Source organism: Corvus cornix, chromosome 14, assembly GCF_000738735.6.
Source record: "Corvus cornix cornix isolate S_Up_H32 chromosome 14, ASM73873v5, whole genome shotgun sequence".
Classification (NCBI taxonomy): Eukaryota; Metazoa; Chordata; class Aves; order Passeriformes; family Corvidae; genus Corvus; species Corvus cornix.
This window is the reverse complement of record NC_046344.1, coordinates 7,095,568-7,119,668: the sequence shown is the minus strand read 5'-3', so window position 1 is coordinate 7,119,668 and position 24,101 is coordinate 7,095,568. Positions and strand designations below refer to the sequence as shown.

Here is a 24,101-nt window from a genome sequence, read left to right as displayed (position 1 = left end):
TGCAAACCGCTTAATCTAGAAGGAATTGTGTAATCCACCTTTCCCTTGGGAAATAAGGAATCTTTCAGGTACAAGAAGAGAATTGATAACACTGATGAACGTGACAAGGTGGAGCTGCTCAGCCTTCCTGCAGATTCTGATTGCACTGAGCAGACTGAGAACTTCTGAAATTCATTTAACACTCAACAAATCCTTCAGGTTTGTTTTGTTGGGAGCATTTTCCTCTCAGGTGATCCCTACACCCATGGGAATGGACACAGTTGGATAATTCAGTGTCACTACAGGAGTCTGGATACACCAGTGGCACCTCCCACCTTCACTCTCAGCACCAGAAAAATAAATGTACGATGAGAGGATTTAATCAAGCTGTCAAATGACATCTGACAGGAGTCTGCCACATTCCTTCAACACCTCAAACTGTGGGAATTCTCCACACTGTTCAGCCAGAGTCATTGCCAGATGATATTCCCTATATTCCCTAAGATAGAAGATAAAGAAATCATTATTAAATAAAAACCAAACCTTCTAAAAACAGGAGCATTCTGAATGGACCAGAGTGCCCAGAGAAGCTGTGGCTGCCCCATCCCTGGAATGTTTGAAGCTGGAGCAACCTGGGACAGTGGAAGGTGTGCTTGCCCATGGCAGGGGGTCAGGACAAGATGAGCTTTAAGGTCCCTTCCAACCCAAACCATTCTGGATTTTATAAATTTTCTGTTGTGCCAAACTCAAAATAGCAATTCCACTGAATTATTTTCTACTCCAAGCAAAAGGGGAGACAAAACTGAAACAGATGAGTGAACACAGACTTGCTGAGGCTTCACACAACTGGTTTTAAATAACGAGTCAATTTAACATGAATAATCACTGAAATATTAAAACTCATTAATTCAGCTACAGCAAATTGCTCCCAGAATTTTTACAGGTTCAGGTTAAAGACTTGGCATTTCCCAAGATCCATAAAAGCCTTTTCCAGTGCATCTTTCTTCATCTCCTCTCCAGCAGGCTCTGAGTACAATGAACCTGAGCCGAGCCCACCTCGGGCAGTGCTGCTGAAATCAGGTCACAACGAGCTGTGCTTGTGTCACTGAAATCAGGGCATCCATCCCACCCCATCCCTGCTTCCCAAACCCTCCTGGAGCACAGGGACAAAGGGAAGAATGTGGGCACAACTCAAAATAACACTGGGATGTCCCAGTCTGGGCATAACAGGATTGGATCTCTTAAAAAGCATGGCCTCAGTAAACTTGGTTTTAAAACACGACCAGCGTTTGCCAGGCTGGAAGCAGCATCCCAGCTCAGGCTTAAGAGGTCTAAATTAGGAACATCCTACTTTTCCCCGTGCAGCCATAAATCCAGAATCCTATTTAAGTGGTCACTGGCAGCTGGAGATGAAACAAGGCCAGGAACAAGAGGCTGAAGTTTTTGAAACTGGGTGACAAATGTCAGGCAAAACCCCAATTATTTAGACCCAGAGGCAGATTAGGAGTGAGGGACTATTGCTCCAAAAGATTTTAAATATCCATCTTGTATCACTTCCTCTCCCCAGTAGGTTTATTTTCAGCACCACACAAGAACATTTTCTTAAGGTGAAATAAAACCTGCTATCAGATTTGATGCAACTCCACAGAATTTGCACATTTTCCAAACTAAATAAAAATTATGCATTTTGTTATGGAATATTTAACAGTTCCTAATCAGAATATTAACTGTTCCTGGTTTAAAGGTGGAAGATAAAACCAATTTTTCCCAGTATGTCAGAAATTGCTGACAAGATAGAGGTTGGGAGGAGCTTTATTTTTGCTTTTTAATATCTCTCTTGGCTTCCATTTACAGGTTATGAGACTGGGTAGAAAAAAAAATACAAATACTTTTACAATTCATATGCCATAATGTGCTCCCTGGAATTACCCAAGCACAGAGATCTTCAGGGCCAACAAAGTCATTAAGGCAAAGCTTTGGGGGAAAGGATTTTATTAAAAACAATCAAGTTGCACCATTTCATTTTGCACAGTTTCTAGGATTTTTAGAGATGAAATGAAAATATTCACAAGGAAACAGAGGGAAATATCCTTATTTGCCAGTCCCTTGCCAGCAGCAGTGAGGCATGATTGGACATCAGTCAAGAGATCCTTTTCCACCCTGAATTCTCTCACACTACACAGGGTATCAATATTGCTTTTATTTTGTCACAAAGGATAAATGTGGAACACAAAAAACAGCAACTCTTTAAGAAAACCCCTTCTGGCTCAACATCAAGTAAAAATCCAATTGTTCCCATCCAAACCTACACAGGCTGGGAAGCTGGAGAGGAGCAGGAGTTTGAGCAGGGTTCAGTCAGTGCTGTCTGTGCAGTGCAGCTGATTCAACTCTCTCAACAAACTGACCCAAAAAGGCTTCACTGACTTAGCCCAAATTGCACTTTTAGTCCCTGAGAGGAGAGGGGAGAGATCCCTCACGCCCAATCCAGCATCCACTGGAAGTTACTGCTCCCTGGAGGAACTACCAAACTCTTTCAGCTCTCTCTTCTGCAAGAAGGCATAAAACCCGAGATTTTATAACCCAACATAAATTCTTCAAGCAAGGGGAATGAATTCCACAACCCCCACCCATCGTGTCTAGAAGGAACAGGAGTAAAACGTGCTGAGAGCAAACCACTGAGGGATGAAACGTTTCCTGTAGTGGTGGGTGCTGGCAAAAAGGTTCTCCCACTCTCCCCAACTTTATTTCTATTTGCCTGGTAAGAAGGCGTATTAAACATTTAGCAAAGAGGGTGGATGGACACTTAGAAGAGGCAAATCTCGTGCTGTAGATGGTAAATCTAAATGTCTCTGATCTCTTCTTCAAAGGCTCAGAGGCATGAAAGAGAATTCTGCCAGAATACACAGAGCAGCAACAGTATCTTAGGGATGTTCTAAGGGGAGTATTTCCCAGGAGTGAAGCAGAACTTCATTCCTTTTACAGATTTTTTTTTTCTGAATCCGTATTTTCAGCACAAAAGAAGGGTATAATTAAAAAAAAAAAAAAAAGAACACACAATGGATACAATCTCTTTCACTTTAAATAATGAAAAGCATCTTTTCCATCAAATTTAGCAGGCACAAGAATAACCCTACATTTATGTAACAGATTAAATGTCTGGATTTTAATGAAACTCCTTCCTCGTTTCCTGGATAAAGCTCTTCACAGTTTCCCAATATCAGAAGGACTTAGCACAGCTGTTTCGGAAGGTGCTGGTTTGCTGTGCTCTACTCAATTAAAACAGACAAGAAACATATTAAAACCTCAAAATATATAAACTGACAGCCACCTGGATTTTTGCTGATCCACAGTAAAAAAAGTCCAGGAGAGTTGTAACAGAGGAAGAACTAAGAGGGGGGAAAAAAACCCTGAGATTTCTAAAGCTTCTTACAGGGTGAGGAAAAAAAAAAAGCTTAAGGAATCATTATCTCCAAAGCAATCCTGCCACAGGAGACACACAGGGAAGTGGGAGCAGCCAGTAAATCCACACTTCGGAATACTGAGAGCACAGCCAAACTTGCTGCTTCTCCCATCAAAATTCCTAAAGCGTCTGAGGAACAATTCGGGGACACGCCCTGCATTGCTCAGCCCTGCTGTGAGGAATGGTTTGGAGCCTCTGGTAGCATTTAAGATGCCAGACAATAGTTCCAGGCATTAATTAAAGCTGGGACTGGTGGAGCAATAGCCCTGTGAAACGCAAGGTGTGCTCAGCATACCTCAGTCACTTATTTCAGCCCATCAGCCCAAGTTAAAAGCAATATTTCAAGCTACCTCTAAATTAAGAAATTTTGTTGTAGTTAACAACAATCTACAGATTTGAAAAGAAAAAATGTTGTTATTACTGAGGTAGCGATATACAAGCTTTTCTTTAAAAATTCACAGTGCTCATGCATGGTTATTATAGAAAAACTACATAAATATAGAAAATACAAATAGATAGAAATATGATTATTACAGAAAAATTAAGATGTTTCTTATCCTACAGCTAATTAAAAGACAAGATCAAAAATTCTCATACCTGGAAACCTTCACTCACATTTTTTGTACTCTGTATCCTAAAAGTATTTCCTTTTGGAAATCAAGTATTTTTTTCCTGCTCCTCCATAGCTTTAAACAGAGAGAGATGTTCTCCATCCTGGTTTGATTTTCTTGCTATCTCCTCCTGCAAATGTCAGCAGGGCTGACCCCACTCATGGATTTATGATTTCAGAAGCACTTTGGGACCCAGGACATGACAAACTTCGGATTCCTAAAACTGGTGCTCAATGGTTTCTCCACCCTGGCTCAGTTACAGCCCTCCACACACTCTAAACATTCATTTAAAGAAATGATTTTCCTTCAGAATTAGACCACAACCACTGACATTCCAGCCAAAGCAGCTTTCATCCGATCATTACTTACATTAAGGAGGATTTAGTGCCAAATCAGGCCTCTTCCTAACATGACAGGGAGTCCCCCCAAGCAGTGGTGGAAAGAATTTGTTCTTCCCACATCACTGTACTAATTTTTTAAGAATGAAGTACAGTATTTAGTACAGACACTCACACACCAAATACTGAGAATATTTAAATACAGATTCAAACATTCCTCCTCCAAGGACTGCTGAGTAAGCAATAAAGGAAATTAAACAGCAGCATTGTTGCCAAAGTACAAGAGGAGCAGCATAAAGTGGCAAAATGATCCAGGAAATATTCTGTATTTCTTCTTTATTCTTAATTCAAGGCCAGGTTGGATGGGACTTGGAGCAACCTGGGATAGTGGAAGGTGTCCCTGCCCATGGCAGGGGGGTGGAATGAGATGAGCTTTAAATTCCCTCCCAACCCAAATCATCCTATGATTCCATACTGAACAAAAAGAACACATTTTCAAGGACTCCTTGTAAAACCAGAAACAAACAGAAAAACCCCTTCACACCCTCCCCATCACATCAAACACTGGAACACGTTCACAAGAGTGGCCTGGCAATGCTACCTTTGGGAACTGACAGTAAACAAGGGCTTTTTAAATCGATTTCCGTCACCACACACATCCTCTCCAAAGCAAATATTTAACCAGGCATCTGAAGAGACATCAATACCATGGAGCAGATCCACAGAGATCCCAAATCCCAGCCCCTCGCAGGCAGCATTTCCACTCTCCCAAAGGCACCATTCGCTCCCACCTCCAACAGCAACTCTCGAAAGAAAAGGAATAAGCCTTTGGGATGTGTTTGCCTGTACTTACAGCCATGGTAGGATGCCGGGGATCCTCCAGACTTTCCATACTCCTGCTCCGAGTAGCTGGTGGATAGGTTGGGCTGACTGGAGCCTCGGCCAAAGGTGATCTGGTTGCTGCCCACCCCAGTGGCCACCTGAGCCATGCGTTCTTTGGTCTTCAGGGCTTGGGCCCTCTCTGTCTTGAGGCGCTCGTCATCCTTCAGAAGGGACACCAGCTGCTTGGATTTCTCCCTCACGTTGATGCCCTGGTCTTTCCCATCTCGATCAATGTACTGAAAATCTTTCAATGTCTGGATAGCAAAAATATTCTCTTTACACTGCTGGGCCACCCTCTCGGACCCAGTTTTAATCAGGTAATCTAAGAGAGTGAGGGCCTTGTACACGTGTCGCCAGTTCTTGCCATGGTCATTCAGTCGTTTCCAGATCATGCTCATAATTTCAGAAAAGGCCACAACATTGTAGGTCAGATCTGCTATTTCAGTCATTAACGAACTGGAAGGACCCCAGGGGTCATTCGAGGTCGCTTCCCGAACTTTTATTTCGGCCTCTGAGTAATTGTTCACAATGTTCTTCATCTGCCGTCTGATAGACGAAGTCGTCATTTTTATTTCCCTTTTTACCAAGACAGATTCCAGAACACAAACAACAAAGGGCTAAATTTGCTCTTCTAGGAACGTTTCTGAACTGCGAAGGCTCCGTATCAGTGGCTTATCTGTAACACGTTCCACTACAATCATTTCCTCTCCTCAAGAGGATCACACGAGAAAATGAAAATCATGACCTGAGTGAGGAAAGAAAACAAAGCAGGTTAGTTGGGTCTGATTGTTCCTGCACAGCCAGCAAGCCACACACATTTGGGAGAAATTTTCCTAGATGAATTTTTTCCTCCTTGAATTTCTTCTGATTTTGAAAACAACTTGTTCTTCTCATGAGTCGCATTAAACATTTAAGATTAAAAACCTGAAGTGCTGAGCAAAACAAAAGCAAGACGACAATCATGCCGATACAAAGGCAAAATTTTAAAAGCAAACCAGAAATGAAGTCCAATCTGGAGACCAAAGTAAAACCTATCTAGAATTTTTAATTACAGAAATTACAGAGCTCAGATGAAACCACATGAGAAATTCCATGTTCAGCAGCCACTTGCATCCCTCTAACACTAGGAATCTGCATCCAGAGAGAACAAGCAAACTTCCTAAAAACCAACCAAGCAATTTCTGAAACCCTGGGTAAGTTTAAAGCACTCTCAGTCTCAGGATCGAGATCCTGTGGCCCTACACACTCTAACTCAAGGTGACCTTTCATGATAAGCAGATTAGAAGGAATTTTTTTTTTCCCCCAAATGCATTTACTTTGTACATTTGACAACACTCATTAGATCCACAGTTTCTGCTCTGTGTGTCTTTCACACAGCACAGAAGAATTTTTAATTATATGAGAATGGAATTGTAAAGCCAAAATGATTGGCAAGAAAAGCCAAGGACAAGCTGTGGAGCTGGAAAGCTGTGTCAGTTCTTTAGTTAAGGTCACTGTTTCAAGTAAACAGAGGCCTATTAAGCTTTGGAATAAATTACTTGAGCAAACTGGCAGATTTGCCATTACATTAACACAGAACAGCCCTGAGAGTCACCAGTTGCACAAACACTGAGCAGGGACTCTGGAACTGAACTGGCCACATTCACAGGGATGCCCATTCCAGATGTCTTTTAATAATGTTCCTCCAAACACTCCCAAGAACCAACCCCATCCCTTACAGAGACACTGGAGACAAGGAAAGCACAGTTTTCAAGCCTGACATTGTTATCATTCTTCAAATTACTACAGTGCCATTTGGAATGAAAGCGGAATTCAGTGCCAACACAGGTTTATAATGACTTTTTTTAGCATAAAGACATACTCCCTTCCTTGGAAACCTTTCTGGGCAGGTTAAATTACCACAGAACACACCTAAGGAGTTGTTTTACTTTCTCTTCTTCCACTAAAGTTGATTTTTGGCAGAATAAAAACCTCTTATGACATGATGGAAGATTAACTTTGAATGCAATCATCACTAAACTTCAGGTAAACTGCATCCGCTGGTGTTCTCCCCAATATTTAGAACCAGCTGTAGGACAGTGTCCATCTGGTGGCAGATGGCTCACAGCAACAGGAATAAAAAGGGACATCTCCTGGGACATTTAAGTTCTGGGTGTTACAAACCCAGAAGTTGAAAATGTTGATCCTACATAAACATTCCATGACTGCTCCTTCCCTCTGGAAGTTTATATTGCCCAGATCTGTTGGCTCACCTGCCCCTGTGATCACGCTCTAATGCGTGACTTGCAAAAGGTGAGGCAACGATAAAAATTAAATAGAAGAAGCACAATGTACATCTTATTTAGCCTAAACCACTTCTTTTTGCCAAGAAGGGGTTAAGGCAGGTTTCCCAGCCAAGCTGAAACCAGTTATCCAGGGGATCTGGATGCTCACACTGAACTGGGAGCAGGCTGCAGGCAGGAGCTCCTTCAGCTGGCAAAGCAGGAGGCAGCAGAGGATCCAAGTGCCAGGGGAATCATGGACACAATCCTGGTGACTATATGGATCCCAGAGCAGAAGCAGCCTATCCCCCCATAAAAACTGAGCTTTTTCAACCAGAAAAGCAGTGAATAACATGAAAAACCAAACCCAGGAGAACGACAAAACCTTCTACACCAGCTGGATAAAAAGTCCACCAAGCCTGACATCCTTAGACACAAATCCTTGTGCAAAGAGCATGAGAAAGAAACATTTATATTCCCTTGCCTTGTGTTATCAGCAAATTGGACACCTTGGAGACAGCAATGGGCACACTGGGCCTCTCCCAACCCCTCCAAAAGCCACATGAGTCACCCTCAGCAGGTACGACCAGTGGCATGGTGACCACGCTGAACTAACAACTCCTTCAGTTTTCTAAGAAGGAACACATCACCTTGAGCTTGTTTATGTCCCTCATGGTTTTACAGGAATTGGCCAACTCCTTCTGAGCTGAGGTCTTCCTGAAATGCAGGCTACTTAGAAGCTTCTCTGTACCTCCATCATCCCTGTGGTCTTTCCACGCACAGATTACACTCCCATTTCTTGAGATACACACAGTTCCCAGCACTCTGCATTTCAGATTTGGCAGCAACAAAAGTTTGTATCACAACATGGTCATTCACTGCTTAGCACTCCCCATTTATCAAATACTTCCTAAAATTCCATGTGACTCTTGGGAGTTGTACTTCTACTGCGCATTTCTTCTCTCTGTGCATTTCACCTGCCACTTGGTCCCTCAGCAGGTCTCAATTTTTCATCATTCCTTTCAATTCAAGATTAATTTCAAATTTGACTAATTTGCTTCAATTTGGCCTTGTTATTTAGGGACAATGTGCAAAAGGAAGTATTTGCAAGAGCACTGATCTCTGGCAGGACACTTGGCTGGGAAGAGCCCTTCCCTGTGAGAACCAACATTTACTCCTAACCCCGTTTCCTGTCTTTTAACCTACTGCAAATCTATGAAAAACATTCTTGCCTGATGAGAGTTTTATTTCTTTCAAGGCCAGGGATGAGAGGCCTTCCCAAAATATTTCTACATGTACACTACAGGAGCAAGTGCCTTCACCTGTGTTTATCTCTCCAATCAAAGACAAGTTTTATTACTTACAACTTCACAAACTTTTGAAAAAATTGGTTTAATACTTCACACGTAAATCCCTGAAGAATTAACCACCCTCACGACACGAGACTGCTTCCCTTTACTCTCTCTTGCACTAAATCCAGCCAGTTTTACACAACAGCACAGGAAAAATACTCAACTTTTAAGTCTCCTAAGCTTTGCTGCACAGCAGATTGCAAGACAAGTAAGAACAACTCAACCCTGGCTCACTTTTGGAGCTGATTAAATGCAACACAAAGCTGTCAAGGTCCAAAAAACCTGATAGCAAAGAGCCTTCATTCCCTCCCAATTACATCCACTAGGAGAGCAGGCACCTGCGTTTGAAGAAAACAAAGGAAGAACTCCAAACTGGACCCTTTTCTAAGTCTGGAGTAAAGCTTCAGAAAAACAACCACAGAGCAAACACAGGAGAGAACACACTGGATTAAGAGAAACCAGCAATTTACACTCCTTCAGGAAATTAAATATTTCACTTGTTGTTCTGTAATAGACTCAAAACCCATCAATCCATCATCGCTGAGTGATTCTTCACTTTCATATCTTCAAGTCCTGAAAACCAAGGCCTTTAATGAGAGAAACATTAATGTCTGTTTTTTCCTTTTCTTGATGGATATGTTTTCATCTTTACTCAAAACTCATTACAGACAACTTACTCTAAACTTCATTTTACTCTATTAAAAGCACTAAGGATGACAGGAGAGCAAAGCTGTTGGAGCTGTTGCTCCCCTCAGCAACACAGCTGTACCAATATTCAAGGTCCTGCCTTGGCACTGGGACTGGCCCTCACCAAGAGCCCTGCAAGCCTTTGGTACCTGCTTTACACATTCTGCTCCCTCACCACACAATGGAAGCCTTTTCCTGGATTGCTCCAAGTCTTGAAGCACCACAACAACCTCTTTTACCATTATAGAGATCAAAAAGCCAAATACCCCGACTGCATAAAAGTAAGGAACCGTTTCTAACACATGATTAAATTCTTACACAGAAAGTTTAGGTATTTTTTTTTCCAGAGACCTCAGTGAATTAACTTCTCACAACAAGCCACAAGGAAGCACAATGCACTTGCAACTTCAGCAAAAATGTGAGTTTGCATTTTTAACAGCAGAGTTGCAAAGAAAGCAGAAAGTGAGACCAGTTGATTAAAGCTGCTGTTCCTGGTTAGCAGGAAAAAGGCTTGAGCAGATTTCTGTGAAGTTAAACAGTTTAGTCTTGGGGAGTCTTCCTCATTTTCTTTCTTGGTCCCTACAAGGCATTTTCTCTGATTTTTAAGTATCTTGACATTTTCAAATAGAAAAGCAAACAGATCTGCAGACAAGGAGGTGAAGCGTACCTGTGTTACCAGGGGTAACCTGGAAGGAAACACCCCATCCCCTTTTCCTTATTCCAACAGTTTCATTACACAAATAACGAATTCTCATGGTGCTTTTTTACACACAACATGCAGACAGAAGGAATTCTTGACTGAACTTCTCATCTCTCTCACAAGAGATTAAGCTCAGTGAATGAAATCTGCATGAGGAAACATCTTTAACTTGCTGAGACTAACACAGAACCAAGGCCAAGCCACAAAATCCTTCACAAACTCAGTTCACAGCAAACAGCCACACAAATCCACCTACAGACAGACTTTCAGCAGAATCCATTCACACCTCTGGAATGTAAAACTCCAACCAGGATTTGTCTGCGCTGATAAAATGCCCTTCATATCAGCCTGAAGGTAAAGATCTACATAGCCCAGCTAAGCATGCACCGGAAATATACGAAAAGCCTTTAACAGCAAGTGTGAAAATTAACATTAAACATGAGTTCACCAGACATTTGCATAAAATTTTAATTAACAGTATTACAGACAACATATATCCTTAGAATAGACATTTACTGTAAGTCACATGCATGAAAAGTGAGGTTTGGAAAATAATTATTAATTCAGTCATCTGTGATCTGAATCTACAGACACCAATCTATATAAAAATATCCCTGCCTTACTGCCTCACCTCCCAGGTGGGAGTACACACACCCCCCCAGAGATCTGCTCTCCTTGCTATTGGGCTGCAATGACAGAGGCAGGTGATCCTCAGGGACCTGTATTCCAGGACAAATCAGGGAATTCTTGCCAATCTGCAAAGGATCAGGCTCAGAGAAGGTGCTGCCAGGTGCTGACTGAGGAAGAAGTCCCCCAGACAGACAGACACCAACACCACACTTGCAGACACAACGCCAATCCCAGCAAGCAGTCAGCTCCGATTTATGGCAAAAAGGATTCCCATTACCTGACACTACATTCCCATCCTGGTTTTCTTGGGATAGCTCATTACGTGTATAAATCCAAGCCCCCTGTATTTTAGAAAGTCTCATTTTCCACAAACGGCTCAAAAATAAAAAAAAACAAAAACCTGTGCACAAACCTTTATATAAAAACCAGGAATATAATGCAGGAAAAAAGCATTTTTCTTACACTAAATCCACACTGCTAGGCAGATTTTCAAATGTAACCAATTCTCTTTCTGATTTTTCTTCTCTTTTCATAAATTAGTCTCAGGGAACAACTGGCTGACCAGAGGGTATCATTACCCTGCCTAAGATACAATATTCGTCTGCAATCCAAACGCTGTTCCCAAAACCAAACAGGAAAAGGGGCAACTGTGCATCGTGGCCACTTGGAGGAGAGGAATAAGAGAAGAGAAGACACTTGGCACTACACATAAAAGCCAACAAGCAGAACACTTATTAGCTCTCTTTCGTTATTGTACAGCAGAGAAAACAGCAATTCATGGGAATAAAACAGCAAAATGAAGAGCTTGAAATTCCCATCAATGCCCTTCCTCAACCTTCAAAATTATTTAGGAAACGAGTTACAAATACAGATTGGCAAAGGGTTTGGAGAACAGGGTTAACTCCAGAGGAAAGGTTTCATTTCCATTTTTCACAGCTTAAATGCTTGTCTTCTTCAATGTAATTTCTGAGGAGAGGAAATGGTTCAAAATCCAAAGTTTTGGAAGCTTTCCACTCCCTTTTACAAATGAGAGAACAAGGTCAGCTTTCACAGACAGCAGGTGGCCAAATTATTTCTTTATTTAAAGAGTTAATGCTGGAAGATAATTCTCCTTCAAATTTATGCATATTCAAGCCTGCCAAGGTTCAATTCTGCACTGGTTTTACAGTCCTGTCTCAGCCTCACTGAGGGAAAGTAACTCCAGCTTGGGCGGACTTCTAGCCATAAAAGAGATTTCTGGACACAAATCTGGTTCAGTTTTCTCCATACCACCTTTTCTTACTCCTTGTCTCCTTAAATTGACAGGATTTGCGCTCCATGGGGAACTCATTTCTCAGAGTGCACAGGAAGGGGGGTGAGGAGCAGATCTCTAACCTGCCTCACATGGCAGCACCACCTGGCCATGTTCTTTTGAGACCTGCCAAGCCACCAGTGCTGGGGCTTTGTCACCCCCAGCTCCATTTGCAGCTGGAATTATTGACAGAATGGCTGCAAATGTGCTCTGAAGGGCTGGGAGAGGGAAGCTCTGCCAGACCTGCAGATCACTGCTAACAATCCAAATCTGACCTGCATCGGGATCTAATTTTAGGATTACGAGCTTTGACAACAGCTCTTTAAAAATAACACATTCCTCCTTCTACGGCCAGGTCAAGTGTCACCCACAGTGCACTCAGCTGATTCTTCATACAGCAAGTACCAGGTGTGCAGTGAATATCAGAATATTGCAGAATTACAGACCAGTGTGAGGTCAGGCCATTACTCACTGAACCAGAAATTCCAAATGCAAATTAATCCACCAGGGCCATGAAAATACCTCCCCAAACTCCCCAAAGGAATTTGTTCTCTGGGGATTACCTGCTTCAACAAAAGCATTTCGTCTGTTTTCCTCACAATTGAGTAGGAAAAATAATCACCCAATGTGTGCTTTGACTCAAAGGTAACAATCTGAAATAAATTCGGCTTACCAGGTATACTCAAACAGTGTTTTCAGCTGAAGTAAGGAAAGTAGGAGACACTTCTTTCATATTTTCCTTCTGGAAGGGAAGAGGATATCCAATATGCTTGCCAGATAATGGGTCCTAGAATTTATTACTAATTAGATAAGTCCAGCCTTGTCACTTAGGCTGTTATGGGGTGACAGGCACCTGCTCAGGCCCTCACAGATCAACCTGAACACAGGAAGAACTGCAAAAAATACAAGACTACAAAATGTCAACTCCCTTCTTTAAGCCCCAGTGTTTACCTGAAGAACTGCAATTTTTAAAATTCATATTCATCTAGATGTGTGCTCACATATCAGACTCCATATTTTGGGAACGTGTTTTGGGAAGATACCTGCTACTTAAAATTACCCGATGATTTCATTAACTAAATTCATTTTGCACTTTTATTAATATGAAGCAGATGTCACCAAGTGCAGTTTCTCCCATCCTCCTACACACCACAGACATGAAACCACATTAATACACTCAGTAGGCCAGAGGCAAATGCTCACCATGACAAAGATTAGGGGGGAAAAACAGTTTAACTCTCCATGTTTCTACTGGCAGAAGCTAAAGGATTACTACTGTTATTTTATTACATGCATTTCTAAGGAAAAGTACAGGATGCCAAGAAATACCTGCCCATACATCCAAACACTATTTTTTCTAAAAAACAAATTACAAGCCTGCAGAGAAAACAGAGATTGATTTAATATCCTGCTTACATTCATCGATGTCCATTCACGGCATAACATTTCAAGGGCCTTCCCTCACAGCCACCAGATTTGCACAATCATCTTGCAACGTCAACACAATGTCTTAATTCAACTATCAGAGCTGGTAGCAACATCAGATTGCTTTAACCAACCCTCAGAAATTCAGGTACGTGAGCTGTGTGCTCATGAGACTGGGCTTTAGGAGAAAATCCTTCCCTGTCAGGCCCTGGCACAGGTTGCCTGGAAAAGCTGTGGCTGCCCCATCCCTGGAAGTGTCCAAGGCCAGGCTGGATGGGTCTTGGAGCTACCTGGGATAGTGGAAGGTGTCCCTGCCCATGGCAGCAGGTGGAATAGGATGAGCTGTAGGGTCCCTTCCAACCCAACCCATTCTGGGATTCTGTCACTAAGTTGCTGTAAGATTGCAAAGCAGGAAACACATCCCAAAAACCTCCCTGCCCCTCGCCGGAGGAATGTTCTGGCCAAAGCCCAGGGCTCCACAGCAGGATTTGCTGCCCAGCAGTCGGGCTCAGAGAAGAACTGATGATGGGATTCTCAGAAGGCAGAGCCCAGCTCCTGCCTGCTCCACTCTGCCTCACACCAGATCTCCAGGTGGAACGGCTCCTGTGACCTGATCCAACACATCGGGGCAGGCCAGCAGGACAGGCAGAGCTGGGGCTGCTCACCGATCACGTCACCCAACCAATTAATCCCAAGGTCACTCTAATTACTTGAAAGAACACCCCAAATAAGGGGAGCACCAGTCATTTCAACAGCAGTCTCCAGTTACAGCTCACCAGGCAAAGCTGCACCTGGGAAGCTCAAACTGGTGGTGAAGTTGATGATGGTGGTTTAGATTTGGGACTTGCTTCAGCAGGTGACTGTGTAAGGACTGCAAACAGGGGTTCTGGGAAATCTCCTTTTCCTGCCTAGTAACAGCAATTCCATGTTGAAGACAGCCACAGAAAAGGAAGAAATTTGGTCCTTCACTCTCAAAATTACCAAACTTCATAAAATCTTAGCCCTGCCCTTTTCCCACACCGATTTTAGCTCTGTCCTGCAACACCAAATGTGCAGCTTTCCCTCTGACTCCTCCATATCTCCTATCTTTTCATACTGTACACACCACAGTTTCCAAAATCTTTCCCAAACCAACCCACCTCTTCTCCCTCTTCCTATCAGACCTGTCTAACATGTCCAGCACCACCACCCTGACAGGAGCAATTCCAGAGGAGAGGTCCCAGCTGTGCCACCAGCAGCCTGGATTTTACACTGGATTCTGGTTACCAGGAAATAGAACTCAGGAATATTGAATAATATAAAAATAAGTCACTTTGGTCAACTTCTGTGCTGCCCCAGTTCCTGATTCTGAGCTATATTTTTAAGTTCAGCTTTGATGGAAGTGAATCACTAAAATATTTTTTTTAAAAATCAGCACATTTGACATAAGGATTTTGCCTCATTTTGCTGCTTGTAACTTTCCAATTCCTTCATTCAGGCACAAAGAAGAGTCATCCTTGTTCGCCAATGCTTAGGTTTGTTATTATTTTATTATTATTTTGTTGATTTTTGTGGAATTAGGGGAAAAAAAAATCTGGTTTGAAGACGCCAGTGAATCCCACATTCTCCTATGCAGATATACAGAAATTTTCAGCTGTCAGCAGAACAATTCCTCAAGTTTTCTGAATCCATCCTCCAGCAGTAAAATTCTACCTACTCTTTTATCTATTCTGGATATTTAGACGGAAAATTATTTGAGTGGGAGGCAGCTTGTTCGTTTCAAAGAGGATGACAAAGACTTGTTACTCAAAAGCATCTGTGCCTGTTTCATCATTAAAAGGTCATTTTCTTCCACTCAGCTCTTGCAGAGAACATGTTCTACCCCCTTAGCTTTGATACCCTGCAAGCAGCAACTCTGCTCCTGTCCTTGGGACTCCAGATATCTCCTAAGGAATCCACATGGAGAAGGCAATACCTACCTCTGTTTTCAAAGCAGCTGATTATGGCTTGGGATATATTAAACAAAAAGCAATAAATCCCTTGTGTAGCACTGCTCCTCCCTGTCCCTCCCAGAGCTGCCTGCTGTCTCTGCCTGGTGATTATTGTTTTGACTAGTGGTTTCATGCAAGTCATTAAAAACATTCTCTCGTCAGATTTAGAAGCAGAACACAAAAGTGGCTTAAAAACTCACCCACTCCATTTTCTCATTTTTTCAAGAGCTTTCCACCTAGTCCAAATGCACAGAAGAAATTCTAGCCCATTAACATCCATCAGAGAGCAGTAATGAATTCATCAATATTGCTCCAATCCGTGGGCACAGCATCGTGCTGAATCATTTAGTAACTACATCTGCAGCAGGAAGGGCTCACACAACCCTCCTCACACTGCCAGCAACCACCTCCCTGAAGAAGGAAAAATGAATGTATTGAGATCCCCCCCAGCTCTGTTATCCCTCTTGATGGGGTTGGCCGTGCCTTTCCACACCAGTATTCCCACAGCCATCAAATCCTGCCTGGAGTTGCTCCTCCTGGACATCTCCCTCCTTTGCCAAGCCACCTGCAGGCTTGCAAGGAGCTTTCAGTGCTCTTTCTTTCTATAAATGACACAAGGATTTGGGTTTTCCCTGCTTTTTAATCTATGTGGCAAATACTTTAAGCCTTAAATTGAGTTTTTAATTTGCAAAGAAAAAAAATAACAAAAGCCCCTCAACACCAGGTTACTGCGATCGTTATTGCCACACACTGGACTGTGATTTTATTTTGGTGTCTATTTACAGAGCTATGGAGGGACAAACTTCTTCCTCCAGCAAGTTTTCCTAACAGTGAAAGTTCTATACATAAGAAAAGCTAAAGCTACCAAAATCAGCCAGTCTTAAAAGAATAATTACCAAGTAACATGGAAGTTTAGCTAAAAAAAAAAAGACTTTACCTGTGGCTGGAGTACAACAGTATTAAATTACTGTTCTCATAACAAAGGAAAAGGAATTTATTCTTGAAAAAAAAAATAGGCCTTAATGATATAAACAAAATTATCCTTAAATGTAGATTGGAAACTACTTTGCCAGCTTTGCCCAGGGATGTCAAGGCTGGTGGGCTCTGCAGTTTTCCATCTCTCTAAGTCCCTTCCTTGTGTTTACACTCTCAGTTGTAATGGTATCTCTAATTAACCCCAAGAATAAAGAGGGTTTTGTTAAGGTAGCCCTTCTAAAGCAAGCAAAGTTACTTCAACTCTCAGTACGCTTGCTGCCTTAACACAGATGATGTCTCAGAGCACATACACTCACACATGTGTCTACATATCCTCAACTCCCACGGCTTAATTCAATTAATACTATTAAATCTTTAATGCTTGGCTTCAAAGGCTTTTTTTAAATTTTTAATAGCTCTCATAGGTTAGCACGAATGTTCTAAGTCTTTCTGCTATATTTTAAATAAACTCCTCTTTTCTTGCCACTTTGATGTTTGCCTTTCTGACAAACCTCTGCTCTGTGAAGCTGCTGCGACTTTGTTTTGTGTGCAACGATGACATTACAAGCTCCAAAAGATATGTTAATCACCGAGCTGGAATCTGGGATTTTTTTAATTCCTCTCACCTGCCCTCTGGGCTGGGAGTTGGCGCCAGAGCAGCTTTCATCAAAACAATGAAACCCATAAGGAGAGAAGATGCAACTGGCGAGAGGGGGCTCTGATTTGCATCTGTTTAGCATGGAAGCGGCAGGCGGGGCTTAATTCTCTTTTACTCTGCTTTCCCATGAAGCAGAAAATGCCAAATTCACCATATTTTATTTAAATTGTTAAACCAGGAGTTTTGACAAAAGACTAGTCAAGCTGGATGGAAGAATGCCTTGTGGCATCTAAAGGCACATCCATTTCATACGTTTGACGGGCACTCAGTGTGTTTTTCATTCTCCCCTTCTCTCACTCCTTGTGAGACCCCTCCCCACCTTGCCCTGCCCCATTTCTAAATTTTGAATTTGTGAGACAAGAGACAAAGCTTTGACAGCAAATTTCAGGCCTTTCTATAAACTACAACAAGAAACAAAAAAGAAAAAAAAATACAGCACAGACTTTCCTCCTCCTTTAAACTTTATTTTTCTTCTGAGTAAGAAAAAGAAAACCCTTCTTAAAATAAAACTAAAAATCAGCATTTCCAGGGACAGGAAAAGGCACTATAGTATTATATACACTATCCAAGCTGACACAAAAAAGAAGAGATTAAAACCCTGGCTGTAAGCCAAGGCATCCAGACACAATTTTGCACAGAGCATACATAACAAAAGTGTTCCTGCATTCAGGATGTTGGAGCGTGTTTCCTGCACTCACACCTGGAAAGCCAACAGCACTAAAAACCACGGATCCCAGTCAGCCCCAGATCAACAGGTCCCTCACACCTCCAGAGGGAAGGATGTGCTCACACTTTGTTTGATCCAGACCATCTCCCACAGAACAGAACCCCCCTCATAAAGCAAATGAAAAACAGAATAATGAAGACAACCTACAAAACTCTCCTGCTGTTCTCCACTCCTCAACATTTCAGCAGAGCTCCCACCACGCAGCAGAGCACTCCCCAAAATTCCAAATCTCCAGCCATACTTTTATCCTGACTTTTAAAGCCGATGTAAATACTCTTGGAGGCATCCTATGGTCGTATTATTATGAAATTAAATATACACAGACACTATTGGTTGGCAGACAGACAACAAAATGGCAATTGCAGCACTCAGTGTGTTTAAAGCAGCAGGCCAGGCAAAAAGAGATTATTCACTAGGCAGTCAAACGTAAAAAAGAGCCAGACATGTCAGTCTGTCTCAGTGTCTCACAAAGGGGTCAGCGATTTGTAAATTTTAAACACAACACTTAAGCAGTTTTGCAGACTAAAAATCCTTTGATGATTTACCTCAGTGCTCCTCCGCAATAAACCAGTTTAAAAGTGATTTTGCTGGACTCAAGCTTTTATACCTCAGCTTCTCTACAAGAATTCTGAAAGCCAAGTGAAACCAATTATAAACATTCCTGTATTTTAACTTCCTTATTAAAGCTTCCCAAGAGAACCAGTAAACATATAAACATAAATATCTTTCAGAGGAGTCACCCATGTACCAATAAAATCTCCAGAAAGCAGCAGCTGCTTTGGTGAAAAAGTATGAAAAAACATGGGCTGCACAATCATAATCCAGTGCAAGGACAGTCATGCTGTTCTTCTGAGCAGCAGGTAGAAATTTCTGCCTTAAAAATATACATAAATGGTAGATTCTCAAAAAATTACAGTATTAAACATTGATTTCCGATCTGCATTTGCATACTCCTAAGGGAAGAAGCCGGCGTCACCTATGCTGTTTATCTAAAAACATTCCAACAGAGGCATTATCTTGACTTACTGACAAACTCTTCTAAATTGGTAGACAAAGTTTAACTTCATGAACTCTGCTCAACAACAGCAGCAAAATATAGTAACACTTCTCATAGGTAATAAGCATTCCATCCTTAAAAAAAAAAAAATCACTGCAAGCAGCAGAACACTGCAAGAAGCAATCAAACCCCTGCAATAAGGCAGGATGGGCTCAGAAGGCAAATATTTCATTAGATAACACAACAGAGGCGAGTTTATGCTTTCAAATGGTCATTAGAGAAACAGGTTTTTATCAAATAATTAAATACATGGGCAGGGGCATTTTAAAGATGCACCAAACCTTCCCTGGATCTGAATATTGAGGGTAATGCATAATCAGGAATCTCTAAGCAGACATTACCAGTCACATTCCAGCCATGTCACAAAATGGGAGGGTATTTCCCTGATTAATTAGTTAAGTGAATAATTAAAAGTATTCAAGTTCTGTTTTCAAGTAACAACTGAAGTGCTTTCCTTTACATACACCATGCGGCAGAGCACACTGTGCTTGACCATCCACCAGAGAACAGGCATGTTAAAACAGCTCTAAACAGAACTGCAGGATAAGGATTAATTAATTATCTTCAATTCTGGCTGATTTCATAGGTTAGAGCAAACATCTCTGCCTTACTGCTGTTGTCACAAGCCTCATCCCTGTTCAAACAGAGCTGAAAGTCAGTAGAAAAGCAGCTTCAGCAGCAATTGGGTCAACAGATTTGGCTGAAGAAATCCTCATCACTAAAAAGAAATAAATAAATAAAAATCAGAATGACAAAACTAAGGTGATGTTTGGGGTCTGTTCACCCAGTCAGCAACACACGAGGAACCTCCTGGGAACGGAATTCCTACCTACAGGAAAAGATGTCTGCAGGATTCTTTTGTGCTGCCATCTCAGGGGAGGAAGTTACCTTTAAAAATACTTTGCTTTGTCTCTCCCTGAGGAATATCAGAACTGTCTGTATCAGTTGTTTTAGTGGGGTTTGTCCCACAAAGGTTTTACTTGTGAACCGCACAACCCTCCCACCAGTGAGCAATTTACTCATGCGATTACTCCCAGTGGACTCAGAAGAACTGTGTGAGAAAGAAGGAACTTTGCCAACCCAAGGGTTGCACAATCGGAGGGGGGGAAAAAAAGTAAAACCAAATCAGGGAGGGGATAAATTGCAACTGACAAAAACTACAATCAAGAAATAGCTGGTGACAGATTGTTATTTAAGTACAAGGAAGTGATTTAAACAGGAGCAGTTGTAATAAGATTAAACGATTCTCTATTAAGATTCTTAAAATGTCTTTGTTCTAGCAAAGCTCTGAAAAGACCATTGCCCTTGCAAAGGTTCAGAAACTACTAAATTGATGTTAAGTCTAGAGATTAATATGATTTGGGAGAATAAAGAAAAAAATGTAAAAGAACATCCCAGACATTATTAGTACCTTGTCACCCGTGCTGGTATTTTTCCCTAGCCGGGCTACGACATGTGTTGTAGCATTTATTGGTGGCAAAACTCAAACCCAACAAACAGAAGTAGAGAGCTTGCTCTGCCTGGGTTTCTGCTTTTAAATAATGAAAACTCCCAGGTGGATTTTAGAAGCCATCACATTATGTAAGTGCCATCTCCAGAAGAGCAGGGAAGTCTCTATGAGGTTATACTGGAGAGAGATTAAATCAGTGTCTGGCTGCAGAATTTCAGCCATGACCCCCAGACTCCATCATGTATTTTAAGAAGGCAGTTCTAAAAATTCAGCCCCCAAAATTGGCCATAACTCCTGCAACACTGAAAAGCAAACAAGGGAGTCTTCAGATTTCTGCCTTGTAGGGTGGACATAAAACATCTCTAGCTAAAGTGTCTGGCACGGTTTGAAACTAACAAGCAGCTTTAAACTTTCAAAATAAAAATTATTCCTTAATTTATTCAAGTATTGTTCACGGAGTGCTGCATTCTGAGAAACAGATAAGCCTGAAAGAGCCCGGGTCTGTCCCAAGCCTGCAGAAGCAGCACAGAGGCCTCCTCCAGCCTGGGTCACCCTCCAAACTCTCCTGGACCTCATGACCATTTAGTATTTACTATATGGTGACACAACAAGGCTCAGGCACTGCAGACAACATGGCTAAAACAGCTCTGGGAGGAAAGGCAGGAACAGTGTGGAAGGAAACAGGAGCAGGAACACTGTGGAAGGAAACTGCAGAGGTCTCATGCACACATTTCAGCTAATTACTTGAGACAGCTCAGGGAGCTCCACTCCTGATGGCAGAAGGAAAACTATTCCTTGAAAACAATTTGTATGGATCAGGACAACAAAACAGAGTGTGACAGATTCCTTAAAACTTCCCCCAGCCACCTCCACCATAAAACACAGATAAGGGGAGCCTCCAAGGTAGAACTGCACCCAGGCCTGGGCTGGGACTGGTTTTACCCAGCCCCAGAGCAGAGCCAGCTGCACTCCCGCTGCCAGTGGGGACCTGTCTGTGCCTGAGTTCCTGTTTCCCCACCCGCACAGAGCTGGATTCTGCAAGCCAAGGCACAGGAGGCGTGAACAGCCCAGGCCTGACCTTGAACACAAGCTCGAGGCACCAGTTAGAGGCATTTATGTTAACAGCCCTGGGTGACAGGGAGCGGATAGACACACTATTAACAATTAATGCAACACAGGGAATTGGCTCTGAGATCAATTTAAGTTCAATTTTTGCACCAATACCAGAAAAATGAGCTGAAAATTATCTATACAGAAGAAAAGCATCTCGTTAGCATAGTAACTTAAAGTTATATTTCCATATAAAAAGGCATAATAGTGAATTACAAACTGAATTCTGCAAATATCTCCAGTGTCAGTGCAACCAACAAATACAAAGTATTTGTATATACTGATTTTCTAATTACTATCATCATTTATACAAACTCCACTATTAGATATTTACATAGAACTCAACCTTGGTAACTTAAGCTACTCTCCTTAAACTCTGCTTACAACCAGTGGTTACCTACAGAAACCACCAAAGAACTTTCTGACCCGTATCAATGGTTTGGAGCAGCATCATAAAATCAAGCAAATCCCAAATTTGGAAACCAGAGACAAAACTGTTATTTGTAAAATTATAAATAAAGAATACCAGTTTTCCTGTAGCTTTCTACCTGCTGCACCACTCACCGAGAGGCTCAACCCAACAGCCACTGAGTTCTAGATCCATCCTGAAGCCCACAGTCTCTGAATTCACTCTCACATTCATCCATTCTGAATTCTTTTTCCATCCAGAACAGGAAAGCAGTCCTGTAACAACCACCTAAACTGATTAACTCAGACTTTTTAGGGTCTGTTATTCAGCACAGCCCAGTATGTACCAAACCTGGAGCACACCAAAGCTAACAGACCTACAATCAGCTGTGGCAGGTTTTATTCCAGAGGATGGCAATCCACGTTGTTCTCCTCCATGGAGTCTCCTGCCTTCTTAATGAGCAGACAGGCTACTGAAACACACAAAAACCTGCTGTTCTTTGAAGCACTTAAGCCAGCAGGATACTGGTACGTTTCGATATTTTCCCCGCACAGATCAGAGCGAGGCAAAGTGGGAAAAGAACATTACAGGCATTCCTACAAACCAGGCACATTTCATTTTCTATTAGCAAGATCCCAAGGGACACTTTAGCACTCTGCAAATATGGCCCTGGAAGACTGGGAAGTTGCTTCCTGAGTACCAGTCATTAAAGAAAGATATTAGAGTAACTTACATTCTTCTACACCAAGCAAAAGCCAGAGTCATTTCCCCATCCTATGTACAAGACCTAAGAAAAGCAAGATCAGGAACATCATAACTACTCTTTAATGTATTTCCCCTAAACTGATTATCATTTAATGATTTCTCTCTCCCTCTAAAGGAAAAAAAACCAGCCAAAGAAACAAAACACTGATATCTGTATCAAGAGAGACTATCAGCATTTTTATGAAGTAACAAATTAGGCCTTTGGCATTTCCCAGCAGTGATCCAAGATTTGAGGCTTCTTAAAAGCTCCAAGTTTTAAAGTAATCAAATGGCTGACAGCTGGAACAAAATTAGCATGATTAACCAGTTATGTAAATAATGATGTGGTCAGTCCAAGCCAAATTCATTTCTGCTACCTGCATTATACTGGACATCAGATGTTTGTGAACTCTTCATTAAATGTGACTGCAGGAATAATGGAAGTGAAAACCAACATGACCATCACCAGCCAGGCTTCCTGACAGTCAGGGATGTCTCCTCTGCTCCTTCCACAACCATCAGGTAACTCACAGACAGGACTTTTTCCACCCAAGTATTACTCACCACTGCTTAGCTTCTACCTAGAGAACAGGTCAACTACTTTTTCTCATGAGAAAAATCCATGGAGAGATGAAGAAAGACGGAGAGAGGCTATTTACAAGAGCTTGGAGGGACACGACAAGGGGGAATGGCTTCCCACTGCAAGAGAGCAGCATTGGATGTTGATATCGGGAGGAGGCTGGCACAGGGTGCCCAGAGAAGCTGTGGCTGCCCCTGGATCCCTGGGAGTGTCCAAGGCCAGGTTGGACGGGGCTTGGAGCAAGCTGGAACAGTGGGAGGTGTCCCTGCCCATGGCATGGGTGGGACTGGACAAGCTCCGAGGTCCCTTCCAACCCAACCCATTCTGGGATTCTAAGATCCTGTGAGTGCTACATTTCATTTCTTAAAGGTTGATAATAATTTTCATTCCTCAGCAGATGCAAAAGTCAAGCTGCTGTGTCAGAGAACTGTTGTAACACAAGAGTAATGTTGAAGAGTTACTTCTTGGAATCAAGGAAGTTACAATCAGCACCCCCAAGTCAAACTTCCTCAAATGTAACCCACAGTCAATTTGGCCTTATCAGACTTCGCCTTCAGGAATGCACACTCATGGGTCATTCGTGCTTGATAATTTTTGATAACATAGTTAAATATTTAATATGGGCAAGATTATCTCTGAAATTCTGTCGAGCTAGTTTACCATTACTTTGCGCTTATAAAGGAAAATTTATCAAAAGTTTTGATTCTTCCCAATAAACCTCTATATTTGAGTTGGTTCAAAAATAACACATCTGAGAATCAGCCAAGACAAACATACTGAGAAGTAATTCCTAAACAGGCTGCAT

General features: G+C 42.0%; 1 protein-coding gene across 5 annotated transcripts in view; it reads right to left on the bottom strand.

The window, feature by feature from the left end:
* EPN2 (epsin 2) overlaps nucleotides 1-24,101 on the bottom strand; it is a 54,472-nt gene that overhangs the window by 16,551 nt on the left and 13,820 nt on the right. For all 5 annotated transcript variants that reach the window (XM_019281599.3, XM_039560456.1, XM_039560458.1 and 2 more), the window contains exon 2: nucleotides 5,242-6,015. In XM_019281599.3, the coding sequence (XP_019137144.2) occupies nucleotides 5,242-5,836 (595 nt within the window). In that variant the 5' untranslated portion in view covers nucleotides 5,837-6,015. The remainder of the gene's footprint in view (nucleotides 1-5,241; nucleotides 6,016-24,101) is intronic.